Consider the following 23,012-nt stretch of genomic DNA (forward strand, 5'->3'; position numbering starts at 1 on the left):
AGCAATGAGACCCAACACAGCTCAAAAGTAAATAAAATAAATTTATAAAAAAAGGTTCTTCCATGTTAAAAAGTAACCAAGAAAGTCCTCCGAACACCAAGCAAAGGGTGCCAAATAAGGCATCGAATTTCAGAAGCAGAGCTGGCTAGAGGACTGGGGACTTTTTGTTTGCTCTTTTGTTTACTGTTACACCCCAGTGGCTATGAAAGCACCTGGCCCAGAACGAGTAGCCAGTCAGCAGTAGCAGCCCCGGCCCTGAGTAAACAGAGCAACCATTTCACCAGGGCTGCGAAAACAGAAAGATGCAGGTTCTCTGTATTACCTCATTGACTCCCACAGATAAGTACAAGCATTAGCTCCATTTTCAGGTGGAGGAAATGAAGCTTAACAAGGTGAAGTTAAAACCTTTAAAACCCGGATGCCCAGGCCACACCTCAGTCACCCAGCGCAGGCCCAGCATCTTGACCCCCGCCCACTGCAGGGCCTCCTGCCTCTGCCCTCGGCCGGGTTTATAAGGAGGAACTCAGCAGCAACGCAGGAGTCCTACGGCTCTCCCTCCCGCTCTGAGGAAAGTGACAGCGGGTCGTGACCCACAGGCATATGCAGCACCGTCAACTCCGTCCACCGTAAGTACAAACAGAACAAGCCCATATTTTTCTCACCTTGATTCTACTGTTTGTTTCCCAGTTGAGCCGAGGCAACTGGTGGGGGACAGGGGGATTTAGCCTTCCCACCCCCATCGGTTTGCTCAAACTGTCTTTGACGTACTCAATTGAGATTTTCTCAGTCTTATGTAAGGTGAATAGATGTATCCTTAGGAAACGTGTTGATATAAATCTAAAAGTGTGTGTACTCTATACACCGGTTTTAAGGCGAGTCCCCTTAGCCTGTTCCCACTACTCTCCCAAACAGATCGTGGCCCTAAACCCTTCCTTTGTATAAATTCTGGAAAATCATTTTCCTCCCCTGTGCTAGAGTTCCCAGCCCCCTCGCTCTCAGCTGCGGCCAATCACACGCAGTCCACCCCCGACCCCTTACCCTCGAAGGGGCAGAGCCAGCTGGAGCTCTGCTCTCAGTTCCTGGCCCCTGGCAGGTAGATCCCACGCACCAGGTTGTGGGTACCCGTCCCTGCTCAGCTGCAGCGTCAGCAGTGCGAGAAGCAGCAGCAGCGCGGACTGGGCCCTGGAGCTCGTGCCGATGTGGGGATGCTGGGATACACCCAGAGCCTGCGGGCGATGGGCAGTCCTCCGGGCCGTGGGCTCACCTGCAGCCCGGCCTTTCCAGCAGGCCCTCTCCTCCAATCACGCTTCAGTCCCTTTGTCCCAGGCATTCTCATCTCAACTCTCCTCTCCCTGCTCCCTGGCCTTTCTTTTTTTTTGAATTTTATTTTATTTATTTTTTTATACAGCAGGTTCTTATTAGTTCTCCATTTTATACATATTAGTGTGTACATGTCAATCCCAATCTCCCAATTCATCCCACCACCCCCCACCTCCCCGCCGCTTTCCCCCCTTGGTGTCCATACGTTTGTTCTCTACATCTGTGTCTCTATTTCTGCCCTGCAAACCGCTTCATCTGTACCATTTTTCTAGGTTCCACATATATGCGTTAATATACGATAATTTGTTTTGCTCTTTCTTACTTCACTCTGTATGACAGTCTCTAGACTCATCCACGTCTCTACAAATGACCCAATTTCATTCCTTTTTATGGCTGAGTAATATTCCATTGTATATATGTACCACATCTTCTTTATCCATTCGTCTTTCAATGGGCATTTAGGTTGCTTCCATGACCTGGCTATTGTAAATAGTACTGCAGTGCACATTGGGGTGCATGTGTCTTTTTGAATTATGGTTTTCTCTGGGTATATGCCCAGTAGTGGGATTGCTGGGTCATATGGTAATTCTATTTTTAGATTTTTAAGGAACCTCCATACTGTTCTCCATAGTGGCTGTATCAATTTACATTCCCCCCAACAGTGCAAGAGGGTTCCCTGTTCTCCACACCCTCTCCACCATTTGTTGTTTGTAGATTTTCTGATGATGCCCATTCTAACTGGTGTGAGGTGATGCCTCATTGTAGTTTTGATTTGTATTTCTCTAATAATTAGTGATGTTGAGCAGCTTTTCATGTGCTTCTTAGCCATCTGCATGTCTTCTTTGGAGAAATGTCTATTTAGGTCTTCTGCTCATTTTTGGATTGGGTTTTTTGTTTTCCTAATACTGAGCTGCATGAGCTGTTTATATATTTTGGAGATTAATCCTTTGTCCGTTGATTCGTTTGCAAATATTTTCTCCCATTCTGAGGGTTGTCTTTTCATCTTGTTTATGGTTTCCTTTGCTGTGCAAAAGCTTTTACGTTTCATTAGGTCCCATTTGTTTATTTTTGTTTTTATTTCCATTACTGTAGGATGTGGATCAAAAAAGATCTTGCTGTGATTTATGTCAAAGAGTGTTCTTCCTATGTTTTCCTCTAAGAGTTTTATAGTGTCCAGTCTCACATTTAGGTCTCTAATCCATTTTTGTGTATGGTGTTAGGGAGTGTTCTAATTTCATTCTTTTACATGTAGCTGTCCAGTTGTCCCAGCACCACTTATTGAAGAGACTGTCCTTTCTCCATTGTATATTCTTGCCTCCTTTGTCATAGTTAGTTGACCGTAGGTTTATCTCTGCGCTTTCTATCCTGTTCCATTGATCTATATTTCTGTTTTTGTGCCAGTACCATATTGTCTTGATTACTGTACCTTTGTAGTGTAGTCTGAAGTCAGGGAGTCTGATTCCTCCAGCTCCGTTTTTTTCCCTCAAAACTGCTTTGGCTATTTGGGGTCTTTTGTGTCTCCATACAAATTTTAAGATTTTTTGTTCTAGTTCTGTAAAAAATGCCATTGGTAATTTGACAGGGATTGCATTGAATCTGTAGATTGCTTTGGGTAGTATAGTCATTTTCACAATATTGATTCTTCCTATCCAAGAACATGGTATATCTCTCCATCTGTTTTTGTCATCTTTGATTTCTTTCATCAGTGTCTTATAGTTTTCTGAGTACAGGTGTTGTACCTCCTCAGGTAGGTTTATTCCTAGGTATTTTATTCTTTTTGTTGCAATGGTGAATGGGATTGTTTCCTTAATTTCTCTTTCTGATCTTTTGTTGTTAACGTATAGGAATGCAAGAGATTTCTGTGCATTAATTTTGTATCCTGCAACTTTACCAAATTCATTGATTAGCTCTAGTAGTTTTCTGGTGGCATCTTTAGGATTCTCTATGTATAGTATCATGTCATCTGCAGACAGTGGCAGTTTTACTTCTTTTCTGAGTTGGATTCCTTTTATTTCTTTTTTGTCTCTGACTGCCATGGCTAGGACTTTCAGAACTATGTTGAATAATAGTGGCGAGAGTGGACATCTTGTCTTGTTCCTGATCTTAGAGGAAATGCTTTCAGTGTTTCCCCATTGAGAATAATGTTTGCTGTGGGTTTGTCATATATGGTCTTTATTATGTTGAGATAGTTTCCCTCTGTGCCCACTTTCTGGAGAGTTTTTATCATAAATGGGTGTTCAATTTTGTCAAAAGCTTTTTCTGCATCTCTTGAGATGATTTATGGTTTTTATTCTTCAATTTGTTAGTATGATGTATCACATTGATTGATTTGTGTATATTGAAGAATCCTTGCATCCCTGGGATAAATCCCACTTGATCATGGTGTATGATCTTTTTAATGTGTTACTGGATTCTGTTTGCTAGTATTTTGTTGAGGATTTTTGCACCTATATTCATCAGTGATATTGGTCTGTAATTTTCTTTTTTTGTAGTATCTTTGTCTGGTTTTGGTATCAGGGTGATGGTGGCCTCATAGAATGAGTTTGGGAGTGTTCCTTCCTCTGCAGTTTTTTGGAAGAGTTTGAGCAGGATGGTGTTAGCTCTTCTCTAAATGTTTGACAGAATTCACCTGTGAAGCCATCTGGTCCTGGACTTCTGTTTGTTGGAAGATTTTTTTTTTTTTTTAATTTTTATTTATTTATTTATTTATTTATTTATTTATTTATTTATGGCTGTGTTGGGTCTTCATTTCTGCGCGAGGGCTTTCTCCAGTTGCGGTGAGTGGGGGCCACTCTTCATCGCAGTGCGCGGGCCTCTCACTATTGTGGCCTCTCTTGTTGCAGAGCACAGGCTCCAGACGCGCAAGCTCAGTAATTGTGGCTCACGGGCCCAGCTGCTCCGTGGCACGTGGCATCTTCCCAGACCAGGGCTCGAACCCACGTCCCCTGCATTGGCAGGCAGATTCTCAACCACTGCGCCACCAGGGAAGCCCATGTTGGAAGATTTTTAATCACAGTTTCAATTTCATTACTTGTGATTGGTCTGTTCGTACTTTCTATTTCTTCCTGTTTCAGTCTTGGAAGGTTATACCTTTCTAAGAATTTGTCCATTTCTTCCAGGTTGTCCAGTTTATTGGTATAGAGTTGCTTGTAGTAGTCTCTTAGGATGCTTTGTATTTCTGCGGTGTCTGTTGTAACTTCTCCTCTTTCATTTCTAATTTTATTGATTTGAGGCTTCTCCCTCTTTTTCTTGATGAGTCTGGCTAATGGTTTATCAATTTTGTTTATCTTCTCAAAGAACCAGCTTTTAGTTTTATTGATCTTTGCTATTGTTTTCTTTGTTTCTATTTCATTTATTTCTGCTCTGATCTTTATGCTTTCTTTCCTTTTGCTAACTTTGGGTTGTGTTTATTCTTCTTTCTCTAGTTCCTTTAGGTGTAAGGTTAGATTGTTTATTTGAGATTTTTCTTGTTTCTTGAGGTAGGCTTGTATTGCTATAAACTTCCCTCTTAGAACTTCTTTTGCTGCATCCCATAGGTTTTGGATCGTCGTGTTTTCATTGTCATTTGTCTCTAGGTATTTTTTTATTTCCTCTTTGATTTCTTCAGTGATCTCTTGGTTATTTAGTGGTGTATTGTTTAGCCTCCATGTGTTTGTGTTTTTTACGTTTTTTTCCCTGTAACTGATTTCTAATCTTATAGCGTTGTGGTCAGAAAAGATGCTTGATATGATTTTGGTTTTCTTAAATTTACTGAGGCTTGATTTGTAGCCCAAGATGTGATCTATCCTGGAGAATGTTCCGTGCTCACTTGAGAAGAAAGTGTAATCTGCTGTTTTTGGATGGAATGTCCTATAAATATCAATTAAATCTATCTGGTCTATTGTGTCATTTAAAGCTTGTGTTTCCTTATTAATTTTCTCTTTGGATGATCTGTCCATTGGTGTAAGTGAGGTGTTAAAGTTGCCCACTATTATTGTGTTACTGTTGATTTCCTCTTCTATAGCTGTTAGCAGTTGCCTTATGTATTGAGGTGCTCCTATGTTGGGTGCATATATATTTATAATTGTTATATCTTCTTCTTGGATTGATTCTTTGATCATTATGTAGTGTCCTTCCTTGTCTCTTGTAACATTCTTTATTTAAAGTCTATTTTATCTGATATGAGTATTGCTACTACAGCTTTCTTTTGATTGCCATTTGCATGGAATATCTTTTTCCATCCCCTCACTTTCAGTCTGTATGTGTCCCTAGGTCTGAAGTGGGTCTCTTGTAGACAGCATATATATGCGTCTTGTTTTTGTATCCATTCAGCTAGCCTGTGTCTTTTGGTTGGAGCATTTAATCCATTCATGTTTAAGGTAATTATTGATATGTATATTCCTATGACCATTTTCTTAATTGTTTTGGGTTTGTTTTTGTAGGTCCTTTTCTTCTTTTGTGTTTCCCACTTAGAGAAGTTCCTTTAGCATTTGTTGTAGAGCTGATTTGGTGGTGCTGAATTCTCTTAGCTTTTGCTTGTCTGTAAAGCTTTTGATTTCTCCAGTGAATCTGAATGAGATCCTTGCTGGGTAGAGTAATCTTGGTTGTAGGTTCTTCCCTTTCATCACTTTAAATATGTCATGCCATTCCCTTCTGGCTTGTAGAGTTTCTGCTGAGAAATCAGCTGTTAACCTTATGGGAGTTCCCTTGTATGTTATTTGTCATTTTTCCCTTGCTGCTTTCAGTAATTTTCCTTTGTCTTTAATTTTTGCCAATTTGATTGCTGTGTGTCTTGGCGTGTTTCTCCTTGGGTTTATCCTACCTGGGACTCTCTGCACTTCCTGGACTTGGGTGGCTATTTCCTTTCCCATGTTAGGGAAGTTTTTGACTATAATCTCTTCAAATATTTTCTCGGGTCCTTTCTCTCTCTCTTCTCCTTCTGGGACCCCTATAATGTGAATGTTGTTGCATTTAATGTTGTCCCAGAGGTCTCTTAGGCTGTCTTCATTTCTTTTTCATGTTTTTTTCTTTATTCTGTTCTGTGGCAGTGAATTCCACCATTCTGTCTTCCAGGTCACTTATCCATTCTTCTGCCTCAGTTATTCTGCTATTGATTCCTTCTAGTGTATTTTTCATTTCAGTTATCGTATTGTTCATCTCTGTTTGTTCTTTAATTCTTCTAGGTCTTTGTTAAACATTTCTTGCATCTTCTCGATCTTTGCCTCCATTGTTTTTCCAAGGTCCTGGATCATCTTCACTATCATTATTCTGAATTCTTTTTCTGGAAGGTTGCCTATCTCCACTTCATTTAGTTGTTTTTCTGAGGTTTTATCTTGTTCCTTCATCTGGTACATAGCCCTCTGTCTTTTCATCTTGTCTATCTTTCCGTGAATGTGGTTTTTGTTCCAAAGGCTGCAGGGTTGTAGTTCTTCTTGCTTCTGCTGTCTGCCCTCTGGTGGATTAGGCAAACTAATCCCTGGCCTTTCTTGGTTTATCAGAGTGGGGTGGGCTGAGCCTTAGCCTTTAACCTCGTTAGCTACAAGCAGAATTCTTAGGAAGGGAGTGGAGGGAAATAAAACTGCCCCTGCCACACATACAGCAGACATGAGGCTGGGAATCTGACCCCAGGAGATTAGGGCTCAGTCAGAGGAAAGTGAAACCAGTGGCTCTGGGGAAGTAGGGGTTTAGTTTCTTTATTTTTAGTTTCCAAAAATCAATGGAATGCCCAGTGATCTCTTTCTGTAGCAGGGTATTTTAATGTTTATTTCCTTATAGTCTCTATCATTTGAAACCAAAGAACTGGAAAAGGAAAGGATAACTTTATCAAGGAAAAAAGAAAAAGTATATCTTTTACTTTCCAAAGCACTAACAATCTTTATCCCAACCATGTCTCGAGGCTCTGGGGTTTATAGACTTTTTCTACCAAAATCTCTTTTACGCTTAGATGAATCTGGCTTTTTGAGTTTGGGATTAAAGGAAGAGGGAGGAGGGATGGGAAAGAGACTCCCTACGGGTGGGGTCTCTGTACCAACCTGGGGTCTTTGCATTAGAATTCTGAAAAAAAGACAAGTTGAGTTTCTACCATACCAATACTAAGGCTGCAATGACCAAGTTTAAAACAAAATCTGACATCCATTAGTCCTCATTACTTTGTTATCACATCACCTTGTTTAAAATAGTAAACAGTTTTTCAGCAGATGAAATAGAAGATAGGCTTTCTTGCCTTACCGTACCTTCATAACTCCACGAGAGGCTGCTGCACATTTTAATTTGAATAGTTTATAATCTGAATCCAAATTAATAGTTTGTTATTGAAAAGAGTAACTAATGTAATTTTAAGATCTATTTCCTGTGCATAAAGAGAAGCGTAACAATAATTATCAAATTTACAACCTTGCATTTATTTTCAAAGTGGATTTTTTTAAATTAATTAATTTATTTATTTATTTTTGGCTGTGTTGGGTCTTTGTTTCTGTGCGAGGGCTTTCTCCAGTTGCGACAAGTGGGGGCCACTCTTCATCGCGGTGCGCGGGCCTCTCACTGTCGCGGCCTCTCTTGTTGAGGAGCACAGGCTCCAGACGCGCAGGCTCAGTAGTTGTGGCTCCCGGGCCCAGTTGCTCCGCGGCATGTGGGATCTTCCCAGACCAGGGCTCGAACCTGTGCCCCCTGCATTGGCAGGCGGATTCTCAACCACTGTGCCACCAGGGAAGCCCCTCAAAGTGGATATTTTGATTCCGTGTAAGTCTATTCAAAACTTGATTACGTTAGAGTCATAATTCAGAATTTATAGATGAGGTAAACTGAACCATGTGGAATGTTCGTGAGAGATGCAGGTTGTACACCCCTAATGCTGGCGCTGAAAATGTTGATCAAGAAAGACAGTGTGCTGGCCTCCAGAGATCCGGAGAGCGGCTGGGGAATGCGAGTGAAGGGTTCCACTTTTATATTTGCTTTAAGTTGAAGAAAATTGGTATTTTAATATATTAAAAAACAACCAAATTTTCAACATTCTCAAACATTTAAAAGTAACTGAGCAAGAAGCCAGTTTCCCATATGGCAGTCCTTCTCAGTTAGGCTGTGACTCACTCGGCTGGTGACTCTGGGCTTCACCTGCCTTATGTCTTAGGTGAGTCAGAGCTGGAAGATGTCAAGTTTCTCTGTTCTGTGTATCCACGATTCCGGGGAAGACCGTCAGTGTTCCTGTGTCCTTAGAAGTGCAATAATACCTTATGGCCACAAGGCGGCAGCTCCCAGCTCAATGTAAGCTGAAATGAAGAAAGTGATGGTGAGATAAAAGTTTCTTGATTAATAGGAAGGTAAGGGTGAGAATTAATTATGTAGACTCTACATTCACACCTTGGGTGTTGAGGGGTGCCCAACCCACCTCAAGTTCTCCGTGTTTTTTATAATGATAAACGCATCATGAGTGCATCTAAGCAAGGATTTTGTCTTGAATTATCCCTGTCAATCAGGGTTCCTGCAAATGCCAGGCACTCACTGAGTTTCATTTTCAGGGTTGTTAGTCAAGACAACTGAAACACGTTCATCTTCCATCTTTTCAAGGAAAAGCATGTTGCGTGGGAGGTTTCTACTGGCCCAGGAAGTGGTGAGTAGAGTCCTTAACTGAGAATAAAGAAGCAGTAGTTCACGACGTTCTAAAAAGAGACACCAACAGTTAGGACCAGACACCTCAGCATTCCCCCAAATGGCAGGACTGACCCTGTGGCCCGCAACCTGCACCACAGCCCAGTTTCCTGGTCCCAGCCCACCCACTGGTGAGGAGTCCAGGGGGGTGGGTGTCAGCTGGCTTCCTTGGGCCTCATTTGCAGTGAGAGCTGATCCCACCTTCCCTGCTGCAGATGGATGGGATGCTTTCTTTCCACTTCAGGAAATCAGTGAGTTGGATTTTTCCTGTGCATGGGACGGGAGCTTCCTGAGAATCACTGGTCAAGCACGAGGGTCACTGCAAGACAAGGCCCTGGCGTCCCATCCTGGCTCAGACTTCTGCTTGGCCAGTGGCTGGCTGGCCGAGCCCTGTGCCCAGCTGAGATGAAGGGCCTTGTGGTGGCCAACAGGACTCAGAGAAGGATAACGGAAAAGTGCCCATCACTTCCTCCACTGAGTGTGGCGAGGAAACCGAATTTCTCCCGTGGGTCAAGTCAACATCGAAGAAGGGAAATGGTCAGGTATGAGCCTTCTTCCTGCCCCCGCAGTGGGATGCTGCTGGTCAGGAGGGGGAGGACACCTTATATGCATAGAGGAGTCCAGAGTCGGACATTTGGACGCCTTCTCCACGGAGGTGAGCCAGCCTAAGCGACCACCTGGAAACAGAGAAGAGGGAGGGAAGGAAGGTGTCCCAGTGGGACCCACAGCCATGCCCTCCTGTGCTGGTGGGAGCTAGAGAGAAGAGGGGAGAGTCTGTTTCTTCATAGTCAGGGGAAAAGCTTAACTTCTGAGAACAGTCTCCAAGGGACAAAACAAAAAACAACCCAAGGAAGGGCTGTGCTTCCAGAAATGGGGAAGTGGTTCCCACAAGCCCAGCCCTGCCTTGTAGAATGATCACCGTTCAACAAAACATAAAACAACAAGCGCCTGGAGCCTCTGGAGAGAGACCAAAGGCGCAGAAACTAAAGGGAACCAGGTGTCCGGAAAAGGATGGACAGACGGAGGATGGACAGACGGGCCGAGCGCTAGGTGTTCACGCAGGACCTGGGTACTGAGTGTGTGGGTGTTCCCTGCACAGTCCTTTCAACTTTTCTGTGTGTTCAAAATTTTTTACAGTACAATATTGGTGAAAAAAATCATTGGAGTGAATTTGACTCCAGCAGTAAAAAAAAAAAAAAAAAAAAAAAATCCAAGTTATTATTAAGTGTAGTTTTACTCCAATGTCAATATCATGTGTCTAGTTGTAGCCCAATATCTAACACACGTACGGGGGAACACATCTAACGTGTTAGATTTCATGCCAGAATAAAATTAATTCATCACTTGTATTTCCTGATTTATTTTCAGTGACTCACAAATGTTTGTCTCCTATATGGGTGCTTTGTCGTCACATAGGTTGATCAGAAGTGGTCCCTTATGTTTTAGTATTTTGAGTCCGCCACCAAGAGCTGGCCAGAAAATTTCCTTTGAGAGATTTTAATCTCTTGCCCCTATTTGTTCAACTAATCATTGTAGATGAACAATTAGGGGGGGAAATGCTGCCAAGTACAACAGATTGGAGCGTTTTTCGCTTTTTGCAAGTATTCTGATAGTAGAATCACCAAGCTCTTTCTTCAGTTGTTTATGTATGTAAATGTTTTTATGCTTTTTTAGGGAAGAAGAAGGGAGATAAAGATTTGAGGCTATTTACTTTATCTTCCCACATAAACTGTCCTGTAGAGGTAAAAATATATGCTTCCTTTTTAAATATTTTCGGTTAAACTTGGTAGATCATTCATTTCATTATTGCAGAAGACCTGTTAGCAAAAAGCATTTCATTTCAGTATTTAGAAAATTGAACAACATAGGAAAAGGGCCAAGCCTTCCTTTTCTTTCTGTTTCCTTTATTAAAGTGGACATCTCCAGAGAGATGAGTTCAGAGGAAAAGCGTGGTGACAGGAAGTGGTGACCCTACCAAACCTGGCCCAAATGTTGAATGAAGTATGTGAAAGGTCAGCTGAAGGCAGGGTGAGTTCTCTACACCTGGAGTTTAAAAATAGAAGAGTGTGGATGTAAGAAAAACGTACTCAAGGCGGATGTGTTCTGAGACACCTCCACTCCTTCATACCCACCTGTGGCACAGGCCATCAGAGCCATGAAGCATGCAGGTTAGTGTCTAATGCTTTTTTTTTTTTTTATTGAAGTATAGTTGATGTACAAGATTAATAAGTTACAGGTGATTCACAATTTTTAAAGATTATATTCCATTTATAGTTATTATAAAATATTGGCTATATTCCCTACATATATCCTTTTAGCTTATTTTATACATAACAGCTTGTACCTCTTAATCCCCTACCCTATATTGCCCCTCTCCCCACTGCTAACCACTTGATTGTTCTCTATATCTGTGAGTCGGCTTCTTTTTTGTTATAGTCACTGGTTTGTTATATTTCTTAGATTCCACATGTAAGTGATATCATTCAGTATTTGTCTTTCTCTGTCTGACTTATTTCACTTAGCATAATGCCCTTCAGGTCCATCCATGTTGTTGCAAAGGGCAAAATTTCCTTCTTTTTGATGGCTGAGTAGTGACCTATTCTTGAGGTAAAGAGCCAGCTAAGTGCCTTTAAGCCCTGGAGGAAGTAGACAGAGGTAAGCAGAAGACTTTGTTAGTGGCCAAAGCACGAGAGGGGACTGGTCCAGCAGGTGAAATGCTGTCAAAGCAGCCACTTCAACCTTGCAGACTTTAAGTGCCATAAAGGCAGGTTTCTCAAACTTTAACCTCCAAAAATGTTGTTAAAACACAGACTCTGATTCTGGAAGCCAACGTTTACCTTTACCCTTGTGAGTGCCAACTTAAAAAAAAAAAAAGCACAATGTGAGAGTTGTGAGTTAAGTTTTATTGGGGGCAAAATGAGGACTATAGCCTGGGAGACAGCATCTCAGATAGCTCTGAGAAACTGCTCCAAAGAAGTAGGGGGGAAGGTCAGTATAGATGTGATTTTGTTGAAGGGGGAGTACATGCGATCAAACACATATCTTTTTGCAGAAGGTTTCTGCTAGTCACAAGGAGCAGACGTCACCATGAAGGATTTTAGTGCTTTTCTAGATATGAGGAGATACAAGAAGTGGGCTCATAAAATCGGCTCCTGAAAATATCTAACTGTCTGAAGACCTGTTTTGCCAGTTTTTCCCAGAGCACAGAGTGCCTCATTCCTGCCCTCCACCCTGAACTCCTTTCAGGGGGTGTCGGAGGTCAGCAGCTGCAGCAACATGTGATTTAATCCTTGTAGAGGTAGATGGCAAGTGCCAATTTGTAGTTGACATGGGGAAGGAAAAATAATGTTCCCCCTACCCTCTAGCCTCTTGGCTGAGATCCCCTGTAATAAAAGACAGATTAACACGAGGAAAACCAACAGAAGTTGAATAACCTGTATACTCCCTGTATACATGGGAGACACCCAGGAAAAGTGAGGAACTCCCAGAAATGGCCTAGCCGCCATAAATACCATCTCCAGCTAAAGACAAAAGATGTTGGATTTGGGAGAGCGAGTGAAAGGAAGTTGTCAGGAAAAGCACAGGAAACGAGAGTATAGTTGTTATGCAGGTTTAACTCCTGCCTTAATATAAGAGTTGATAAGACTGATAAGAATTTCTAGATTTAGTTCATCCTCCTCTTCCAGGTACAGAGAGGAAAACACCTTTACAGATGGAGATTTCCCTTAACAATGTACATGTCTTCTTACAAAAGGGTAACGTCTCAGTTTTCAAAGCCTCTCCAGTGTCTGCTGTTTCTCAAAAATGATCAGCCTAAAAAAATCCTCATGCCAAAGAGGCATATTTTGTGGCGGCAAGTTCTGCCCCCCTTCACCCTCTTAGGGTTCTTTTTGGCTGGGCCTGACAGCTACATTGACATGAGACAGATCAACAGGAGAAAAGCACACCAATTTATTTAACACGAGTCTTACAGGACCCAGGAGCCTTCATAAAGAATGAAGACTCAGAGAAATGGTGACACTAACTTGCTTTTATATTAGATTGAACAAAGTGGGCAATTGTGGAAAAGTGATTACACGATGTGGAAGACTAGAGGAAGTTAAGAATCATTTGAACAAATAAAGTTTGTGTAGAGTTCTCTCGGTCTCAACTTCTCATCCCTGACGATGAAAAACGTTACTTTCCTCCTGCTATATAAGGAGCACATCTTTCATAGAGGAATTTAATTTCCTGCTTTTAAGAGAATGCAGAAAGGTAGGAGTGTTTTTCTTGTACTTGCTGTATTTCAAGTGCCTTTAACTCAAAATCATCCAAATGCCAGAGCGACATGTTTTGGGGTGGTGTGTTCTGAACTCCTTCACCATTAGTGGGTCTGAAGTGGGGCTCACAATACGAGGAGCAAGGCATAAAATTGTGCTAGCTGAACGGAATTGAAAGTTAAATATGCATCATTAGTTTTCTCTAAAACATCATGCAAGCTGGGACAGTTATATGTACGACTATCCCATTTTTAAATTTCGATATATATTTTCCAGTGTTATCACAGTTAATTCCTTAAATACCAAATTGCTGAGGACAGAGATATACGAATGATATTTTTTGAACAGGGTCCTTCTGAAGATATTTATAAACGAATGATTTATGTTCCTTCATGGAACATTGTTTCTATGCTATAAATAGTGTTTTATGATATCAAAGTAATGATGCAAGGAGGCTTTTGGACTGAGGTGGTTTTAACCCCTTCTTCGCCTACCTAAGCAGCCCAAACCCTAAGCGGAATATTTCCCGCAAATGCCTCAAGAGCAGGAAAAACAACCCAATCACCAACAGCCAATCAGGCTTTCCCAAATGGCACGACCACTTAAGCCACAGCCAATCAAATGATTCCCTTGCTTCTGCATCCTCTCTATAAAATTTTTCGCCCTCAGCTCCTGTCGGGGAAGTAGTGCTGCTAACCTCTAAGGCTTTGGTGCTGCTCAATTTGAATTGATTTTTGCTCAAATCAATCCTTAAATCTTTCAAAGAGAAAAGTCTTAATCTTCTTGTGTCTGAAATCAAACAGTCCTCCCCACTCCCCATGTCTTTTTGATTACAAGAAAAATGTCTCCATTTGGTCAGAAGGCATTCACAGAACCCATTCAGTGCTGCCTGAAAAGGTTTAGTTGCCACCTTGTGGATAAGAAAAGAGCCGCATCCAAAGATAATCTACCATTTTCTGTACAAACAAATGATTTAAAACCTCCAGCATGGTTAACTTTCAAATTATCAAAAAATTATTTGTAAACCCCGTTAAAAACTAGACAGCAGGCCCCAAATGAGTCGCTTATGCTAAGCCCCACTTCACCAAACCGAGACTTAGCAACAGTTTCAGCTGTCCCGAAACGGAATCTTCAGCCTGTCTGTCGGAACAGCCTAGACGGGACTCGTTCAGTCGCCTGCCTGGTCGCCCCCTGCCATCCTGGCCCCTAAAGGAAGGCGACCTTGACACAACCAATCTGCTTTTTGCTGGTATAGCTTTCTTGTCCGGCTCCCTTCTGCCTGTAGTTTCATTTCATATAGCCCCTCAGAGCCCCTTTCTAGCTGCTGGACTGGGTGCTGCTGATTTCGTGAATCACAGAATAAAGTCAGTAAGATGTCAATTTACTCAGTGAACTTGCTTTTTTACACCCCAAAGTTATTTTTTTAAACTGCCACTATTTGGTAGACTCAAAAGAGGGCACCTCATTGTCAGAGTGAGTTTAGAAAGAGGAGCAGAAAAACTTTCAGAACGCTTACGCCAGTAGCTGCTCACAGCTGCCACCTCCTAACCGGGGGACTTCCTCGAAAAGACACGGGGCTCGTTTCTGGACGTGTACGTTAACGTGCAATAGATTTCTATCACATGTTATGTCAATTTTACTGAATTTTCATCTGCTTCCCTAACCACCTTTGGGGGTAATAAAAGGAAGAGGGACCCAAGAGAGGAACAGACAGGGTTGCTCCTCAGATGCAGCGAGTACTGTTGCCAGGTATGCTGCTCAGTATTAAGGAAGGAATCGGAACAGAATTTCCCCCTCAAGCAGTTTTTGGAACTAATCAGGGAGAGAAATAAGACAAACTCTGAAATAAAACTGCATAAAAGGCAAATGAAAACCATACCAGAAAAATCCAGGCAATATTTTTCTAGTGTTTAATTGATCTCAAGGAAGGAAAAAGTCCAAATTCACAAAAACCTATGTGTATTGTTTTATTATACACAAAACCAAGCATACAATAAATACACAGCAAATAACATGCTGAATATTTTCAGGCCATTTTGAAGGGCGCTCTGTACATGTACATGAATAAGTAATAAATACTGCTTCTCTATTACCTTGAAATACAGTACCACCAAGAGTTTTATATTTTTATTTTACTACTCACGTAAATGAGCATAAAGGAAAGAGGAAATAGATCATATTTAAACATGTAAGGTAGAAATTCTTCTTTCTGGAAACTAACCAAATAGGCCTGAGAACCACTACTAATCAATGATATCCTCTCCCCCATCTTTTCTGTCATAGCCACCAATCCCACCCTATTCCAGTTAAGTTACAAGCCTTCAGCCAGTTTAGTCATTAAAGATTTGAGAAATAGTCCCAACCTAAACAATTGTAGCTAATACTGATATATTTTTGTAATTCATTTTTGTACTTTTTTACAACTTTTTCCCCTGATCCTAAGCTTGAAGCAGTTCTTCTTACATTCTCTAAACTTGGAGGGGTTTTTTTGCTACCATTTATTTTATTTTATTGGATCATTTTAATTGGTTTAAATGCAACATGTATGTAAACAACTCCACAGAAATGAGAGGCACTTCTTAGAAATACAATGACTCATGTCACAAGATTCAGTGACTTCGACTTGATGAACTGAATGAACTCCTGACTCAACTCTCCAATGTTGTCTGCCTGAATGGCGAGATCCTTATCTGCAGCATTTAGTGCATTAAAAGATGTGCATCAGAAATCACAAAATTGTGCTTATGTTCCGTAATGAACCTATATTCATTAGGAGCTCTGATCCAATCACAATAATGTTGGTTAAAATAAACTACCAACCCGAGGCAAAAAAGTAAACAAGTAAAGCCACTTTTTCAGGCTTTTAAAACTGCCTTAACATGTGACATTATAGCTATCCCCCCAAATTAAGCAACCAACTTCAAGTCAAAGAGCTAGGAACAAATGTAACATCCGAGGCGTTACCTCAACATTTCTTAATCAGCTCAGAAATACACGAGGCCGGGAAAGGTAAACTACGTCACCCTCACCCTCCAGATCTCTGAGGGTACCTGCACAGGTGCATTACTGGGAGAGGCGGCAGCTCAGCATAAACCCTGTAGGATTAATATCAGGAGTATATATGTGTGTATATATATATGTGTGTAAATATATGTAATGTGCTTACAGAGATTTATCGAACCTGAATACTTCATAAAGAGCTGCATAAAAGTCTAGCAGAGAAAGGCTCATGAATTGGGTGCCGGCAGTGTATATAGGCCTAACCCATCTGTACTCACAGGAGCAGGGCCGTCGAGGGACATGTGGGGTGCCACTCAGGAACCACAGAAAGGAAAAGTAAGACTAGCACTATGTTTTCAAAACACTATACTTATACTGAGTACAAAAGTTATAGTATAATTGCGAACCATGGAAGTAATGCCTGCCAGATGTACATCGTTTGTTCACTTATAAAAATGCATAAGATTTTATTGTAAGCAGTGCTTTCTCCAGTAGGGTGGTGTGAGAGAGAATATAAGAGGGACTCTGTAAATAAAAGTCTTAGAAGGAAAAAAATTACCATAAAAATTTCTGTTGTTTAATACGATTAAAATCAGATTTTAAAATGGCATCTTAATATTCAACTTTGGCCTATTATTTTAATTATTTATAAATGCATCTTGTCTTTATGTTAACTTAAACAGTGCCTTGGATGACACTGAGTTACTGGGTGAAAAGTCTGCGAGTTAGTAAATATTTTCAGATGAAAAGTGCCAAGTTTTTCATTTGTCCCAAAGGTGAGAAAACAGAAACATATATGTAAAAAAACAAATAGAATAATCGTTTGAAGGGATAAAATCAGCTGCAGTCATTAAAACATACTGTATATCAAGAAGTAGTCAAGCAAAGGTTCTACAGATATTCACCATAATATCAAGAGAAATCTCTCAGCACAACCATAGGGACAAGTAGATGTGACTTAACAGCGGTTAAATAAGAAGCATTCAGGGGAGTCAGGAAGCTGCAGGGCCAGGTGAGGAGGTTAAGACATTCAGTAACCTGATCCGTGGTCCGCCCTCCCACCCCCTGCTCCCAGCAAGATTATAAAGTCCTGCTCTCACAAATGAAGACAGATCATCATTCTGATGCTTTTTCCCACGGCACCTCTTCAGAGAAGCCACACATGCCGGGGATTCTGGTGCCAACTGTTTCATTCTTCCTCCCATCACGTGCTAACAACCGTGCTCAGACCCGCCGACGTCCACTGGGACGAAGCCTGCACGCTATTTTAACTTCAGCTTAGAGAATATAGAAATGGACTTCGCCACCACCTCTAAATTGAAAAGGCCTTGTTTTTTTTTTAAACCCACGTCAGGGAAAGTGTTTGAAAGCACTAGATTCCACTGTCTGGAAGGAGCAGGCAGCTTAGTGATAAATGACTTTGCTCATAATAGCTGCTCCGTAACTCGAGGAAGAGCCGAAGCTTCCCCAGGAGCGAGATGCCCGGACCTTCTGCTTGAATAGTTTAGGATAAGGATGCAGAGAGCCCTATTTCAGACATTCAGGATACTACACCGTTTGAAGCAGTACGCACTAGTTTACATACGCTGTACGTGGCCTGGCTGAGGTTTCAGAAGTTTAGTCCACTCTTCCCTTGGAGAGCTGTCGTTTTATTTCTTTATATGGCACAGAACTTGGTTAATTTTTATCTGAAGGGCTCTCATTTGCCTAAGACTGTCAACGCAAAATATGGTTACTGAAAGACACCCTTCTTTGGAAACGACCCTGTTGTGGCTTGGGTGGGCGTGGCGTGGACTAAAGAACTGGTCAACCTCTTCAGTGTCAGTAATCCCAAAGTCTCTTAAAATTCACAGTATTGTAACTTTTGGAAGCGCTCCAATATTGAGGCACCTGCAGGTCATTGCAATTCATCATCTCAGTTATGATTTGAATTTGTGTGTGTTTGGTTTTACTCCATTTGTTTTGAGCTTTTTCTCGCTGGATATAGTGGCTCGAGCACAATTATTTGCATTTCCCTTTTTCTTAAGAGTTGCATGTGCTGGCGCTCTGGAGGCCTTGTAGGTGTCCGTGGAGTCCCCGATCACCGCTGGCTGCCTGGGAAAGCGAAGGTTCACGCTGCTCTCCATCTTAGGGTCGCCGCCGTCCCCGCAGGACAGATGCCAGTGCTGCAGCTTGGAGCTCTTGTTGGATTTCTTTTTCTTCTCCTCTGTCTGCACGTCCAGGGTTTGCTTCTGAGAACACAGTCTGCTGCTACTCAGCACATCGAGGGGTTTGGTGGAAGCCTCACATGTGTAATAGGACGGATGGACGTCTTCCCGGTGCACGTCTTTCTTTCGTGAAGGGCCTGACTTCGGAGGCCCTTCCTGCTGAGGCGTGGACAGAGCGCTGGCAATCAGCTTGCTTCTCCCAGGGCTTTTCAGAGCCCCCGAGGTCCCAGGGGCAGTGGGAGGCCTCGCCTTGGCCCCCTTTCCTTTCTCGCACTGGACAGTCTGGATCTGTAGCCACTCGAGCTGGACAAGCCTGTCGACGTACTTCCCCAGCGGCCCCGCGGCTCTGGGCACGGCCTCTGTCCTGCGCTCAGAGTGCAGGAGCACAGCCATGTCCCGCAGGTCCCAGGAGTTACACGGGGCCGGGAGGAAGTCGGGATAACAGTATTCGGGCTGGGTGGGACCCTGCCCTGGGTGCAGATCGAAGTGAACCGCATCAATCTCTTCGGCTCGAAGGTGAAGATCTGGAGGCGTGAGGGGAGAAGGGGGGACGGGGATTCTTTCTGAATCAGAGAGGTCACTGGCACTGTCCTCCTCAGCATCTTCTTTGACAATTTTCATCGTCTGAAAGTCCAGAAACAACTTGTTCCCTGAGGACCCCCGACACCTGTAGCCAAGGGGACTCCTTTTGGGGTTTCCTTCCGGGGAAATGCTTTCCTTCAGTGTATCCTCAGTTGGTTGGGGGACACATCCTCCGAGACTGCTTTTCAGCTGGGACGAGACGTAGGGGACTTGGGATTTACTCTGCCTTTTTCTTGAATTCTTTGGACGTTGTACTTTATTCCAAGAGGGGCCTGCATTCATATTGCTGCGAGAAATAAACCTGCAATTCTTAGTCCATCTGACAAAAACTGGCCAGCCGATGACTGAACAAAGGAACCAAAAGAATCCCCTAGTGGTATATTTCAGCTATCGCGAGGCATTAGAAAATGTGAGGCCTGTAAACTCACAGAACAAGTTACAGGACAATTTTCCACTTGATACTCTACTTAGGAAACATCATAGTGCAGGTGCCAGAGTAAATGCGTGGATTCTATTTTACATCAAACATTAGCTTTTAAGAAAAACACTAACATTTCATAAAGTGCTTATATTATCATTTTAAACATTAGTTTGGAAAACATCTCTCATAGGACGCTCAATCTGTTCTGCTAATGATGAGCAGTGTTTAATAACACGAACAAGTAAAATCCACAGCTTTCTTTTATATACCTATTTTCAATTAAATGTAAACAGGATTTAAAATACAAGTTTTACAGAACTTAATCACTGATTGGTGGTAATTCTGAGCTGACAAAAATCTTAAGGAAAAGTGTAGCATATACAACCTACATCTTAAACCAAAAGCTTATCAAAGTGTTTTCAAATAGAAAACACACTCAGGAAAACTGTTTAGAGGAATAGGAATAAAATCATACCTTTTAACACAATATGAATTTAAAAAATAGGTTTAATGCAATCCTTTGAATGGCGGGGAAGTAGACATTGTGAATACCGTGTGCATTACTAGCATGGCAACTGATTCTTCCTCTAATTTATTCTGAGGCAGGATCTCGTATCAGAGGTGAAAATATTTTCTTTTTGATTTATTTACCAAGAACATAGCATTTTGCCAAGATGAATAATACTTCTCAGCAACATGAGTCTGGTGGGGTTAAAAAAATTGGGTGGTAAACATGCTTTGTGGAAACCTCAGAGGTTCATTTGTTTGGCTTACATTCGTCTGTGTTTCCACCACACTAAGCAATTACTTGAAAATGTGTCACTTCTTAACAAATAAACACGTTGGAGGTTAAATCATTGCCAGTAACGTAACACGTGCTCAGTAAATGTTAACGAAATGGATAAAGGAATTGCCATTATTTAGAACTCATAGCCAATATTGTTAAAACTTTCATTTACCTCTAGCTGTCTGTGTGCATCCATAAAAGTTATCAGTATCCTTTTTATAGAAAAGGAAACTAACATAGACAGATGATTAAGGGGCTTACCCCAAATTGTGGATTCTGCTAAGAGTGCAAGAATTATGACCTCTGGAATTTTTACCAACTAGTAATGTTTAAAATCATTTCTGCCAGACAAGAAATATAAGTATATATTTCCTATCAACAGACATATTTTTTTCCCAACCACACATATCAATCTGGAGAACTGAGATAATGTGCCTTTTGCAAGACAAAGCAATTACATGAAAAACTATTTACCTGCTTTTCTGATAAGATTTATTCACCCTATTCCCTTTCTTGAAAAAGTCACACGGCTGATCATCATCTAGGGTTTGATGGACTGTCTAAAAAACAGACACGTAGTTAATAAACACCCTGATCTCACACACACACACACACACACACACACACACACACACAAGAAACAAACAGGAAAAAAAAAACAAATCTAAATAAGATTTTACTTCAAAGTTTACATCACCTTTGCTGTAGCGCTCAAAATATTCTTGCTCAGTCTGTTGGGAGATGATGGCAGCAGGGGAAGTAACTTCTTTATTCCTCTTATATTTGGAAAGGACTCCTTACCACCGGAACTAGAAGCAACAGAACAGTGTCGGCAAGTACTGACTGCAAACGGTCCTATCACCAGTGTTGTGCTGGTTTTCACTTGTTTGTTCTTAAATATTCAAATTGTATAGAAAAACTGGTGGGAGGATATTGCCTTCTATTACGGTTTAATCTTTTTTTGCTTGTTTGTTTTTCACAGTGGATATTAGATACAAGATCACACTACTACAAATGGACTCCCTCTCTCTCTCTCCCCATACCCACACATACACACACAAAATCTTGGAAAAAACATGCTGTGGAAATTTGTGGGGCTAATTAAGGTCGGGTGTTGCTCCGAAGTTCCCATGTCCATTCATTCATTCGTTCGTTCTTTCAACAAATACTTATAGGAGTGCCTAGAAAACGGCAGGATTACACACATGTCCTGCTCTTGTGGAGCTTAAGCTCTACTGTGGAGGCTCCCTTTCAAGTCTCCTGCCTTCATTATCACATCAATCCGCGAAAAGGTTATCAATATCTTCATACACATCACACGATGTTATCTCTTTGTGACATTTTGTTGATTTGTACCACCCAAGGTTGCTTTTCCCCTCTTATTTTGAGTGGCCTACTAAAAGTGCCCCATTTGAACGTGAATACGTATTTCTTTCTTCCATAATATCCCCTGCCTCTGAACAATGGAAGAGGTGGGATTATAGAAGATTTTTATTTCCTTCCTAAAACTTTGCTGTGTTATTTTTCAAAAGAAGCATGTGTGCCCTTTTGGTCAGTGTACATATGATGGGAATAAGAAACACATGCGGGCCCTCACGATGAATGAATTATACCATAATCAACGGCTTGATTCGTTTTGGACGTAGAAAACGTTCTTTACCAACCCTCCTCCAATTAGCCTGGTTTTATTGCTGCTTTGTCCCTCTGGACAGTAAGGAACCCTCTAGAACGCTCTCTAGAAAGTGCACTCCCATCTTCTCCACTTCACCTGGCAAGCTTTACACCCTAGGCTGTGCCGTTTTCTGCACCAAGTTAGAGAGAGATGACAGCCTGCAGGGTCCCTAAGGATGCAGAAAACAAGCTCCGGTTTCCCTGACGGTTCCGGCTCCCATCGGAACAAAGCTAAAAGTCTGAGATTCTGGCTCCAAAAATGCGTCCCAAGCGCCAGAGGCTGCTTGCTTAAGGGCAACCGCATACGTCACCCAGGGTATGAACTCTTGCTCCCACATCTACCTCTCAGGCGCGGCGCCACGAGACAGCCGCAGCCGCCCGCTCCCCACCCCCGGGGATGGTGCCGGGCGGCAAAGCATTGTGGGTGCCGTGGGGACAGGACGCTTCTCCTCCACGCAGCGAGGCTCCCTCGGTCTGGCCTAGGGTCCAGGCTGCAGTGCAAACGTCCAAAGAGCTGGCTAGCCTCGAGGCTTAAAATCAGCCTGGGGACGAGCTCCTGGAAAGGCCGGGTTTTGCACGCCTCCCCCGCCCCCATTAACCCAGAAATCCGAGGACCAGCAGCATGCACGTTCCTGGTCCTCCGTTTGTGCAGACGCGGATCTGTGATCGATCGGCGGGCGGGCCAGGCAGACGCGGACAGAGATTGATCAGACCTGTTTCGCGATCGCCGAGGACACGTGACGCGGCCGCCGGCCTTCCTTCCCGGGCCGGGGCGGGAGGCCGGACTGCGGCGCGCTGCTGCAGGCGCGGCGGCGGCGCTCGGGCGGCGGGAGTCCGCGCGCGGGCGGCGTCACGAGGGGCGGGGCGGAGGCTCGCCGGGAAGTTGCACCGACAAGTTGCAGCCGTGTAAGTAACGCCAGGGCCCGGGGGTGGGAGCGGCCGCTGGGCGGACACCGCCTTCCCCCAGGCACCCGGGAGGAAGCAGAAGGCCGGCGCCACCCCGCGCTCCGCGGTGGTCCCGAAAAACTTCCACGGGAGCAAGCACTCATCTCTTGAAATCAGCTCTTTTTTTTTTTTTTGCTGCCCAAAGCGAAAAACCCGGGCGAGGACTCGAGGGGCGAAGTGGCTGTCCGGGCGCAGCC

The 23,012-nt window shown here is 42.7% G+C and overlaps 1 protein-coding gene and 1 long non-coding RNA gene across 4 annotated transcripts; one reads left to right on the forward strand and one right to left on the reverse strand.

The window, feature by feature from the left end:
- The first annotated feature begins 648 nt into the window (after positions 1–648).
- Positions 649–18,317, forward strand: LOC309644562. 3 transcript variants are annotated; one of them, XR_014254486.1, is made up of 4 exons: positions 649–8,584; positions 8,814–8,905; positions 9,188–16,538; positions 18,230–18,317. It is a non-coding gene; the product is annotated as an uncharacterized lncRNA (long non-coding RNA). The 3 variants fall into 3 exon arrangements; XR_014254487.1 differs by lacking the exon at positions 18,230–18,317 and having other exon boundaries at positions 9,188–16,623; XR_014254488.1 differs by lacking the exon at positions 18,230–18,317 and having other exon boundaries at positions 8,863–8,905; positions 9,188–16,623.
- FAM217B (family with sequence similarity 217 member B) lies at positions 16,767–22,707 on the reverse strand. Its single transcript, XM_082428341.1, has 4 exons — positions 22,584–22,707; positions 20,897–21,008; positions 20,674–20,759; positions 16,767–19,277 (listed from the first exon to the last, which is right to left on the reverse strand). Exon 4 carries the CDS (start codon positions 19,271–19,273, stop codon positions 18,122–18,124), a length of 1,152 nt encoding a protein of 383 aa, XP_082284467.1. The 5' UTR covers positions 19,274–19,277; positions 20,674–20,759; positions 20,897–21,008; positions 22,584–22,707; the 3' UTR covers positions 16,767–18,121.
- Between the last annotated feature and the right edge of the window lie 305 nt (positions 22,708–23,012).

This window comes from Balaenoptera physalus (assembly GCF_965194825.1).
Source record: "Balaenoptera physalus genome assembly, chromosome: 16".
Classification (NCBI taxonomy): Eukaryota; Metazoa; Chordata; class Mammalia; order Artiodactyla; family Balaenopteridae; genus Balaenoptera; species Balaenoptera physalus.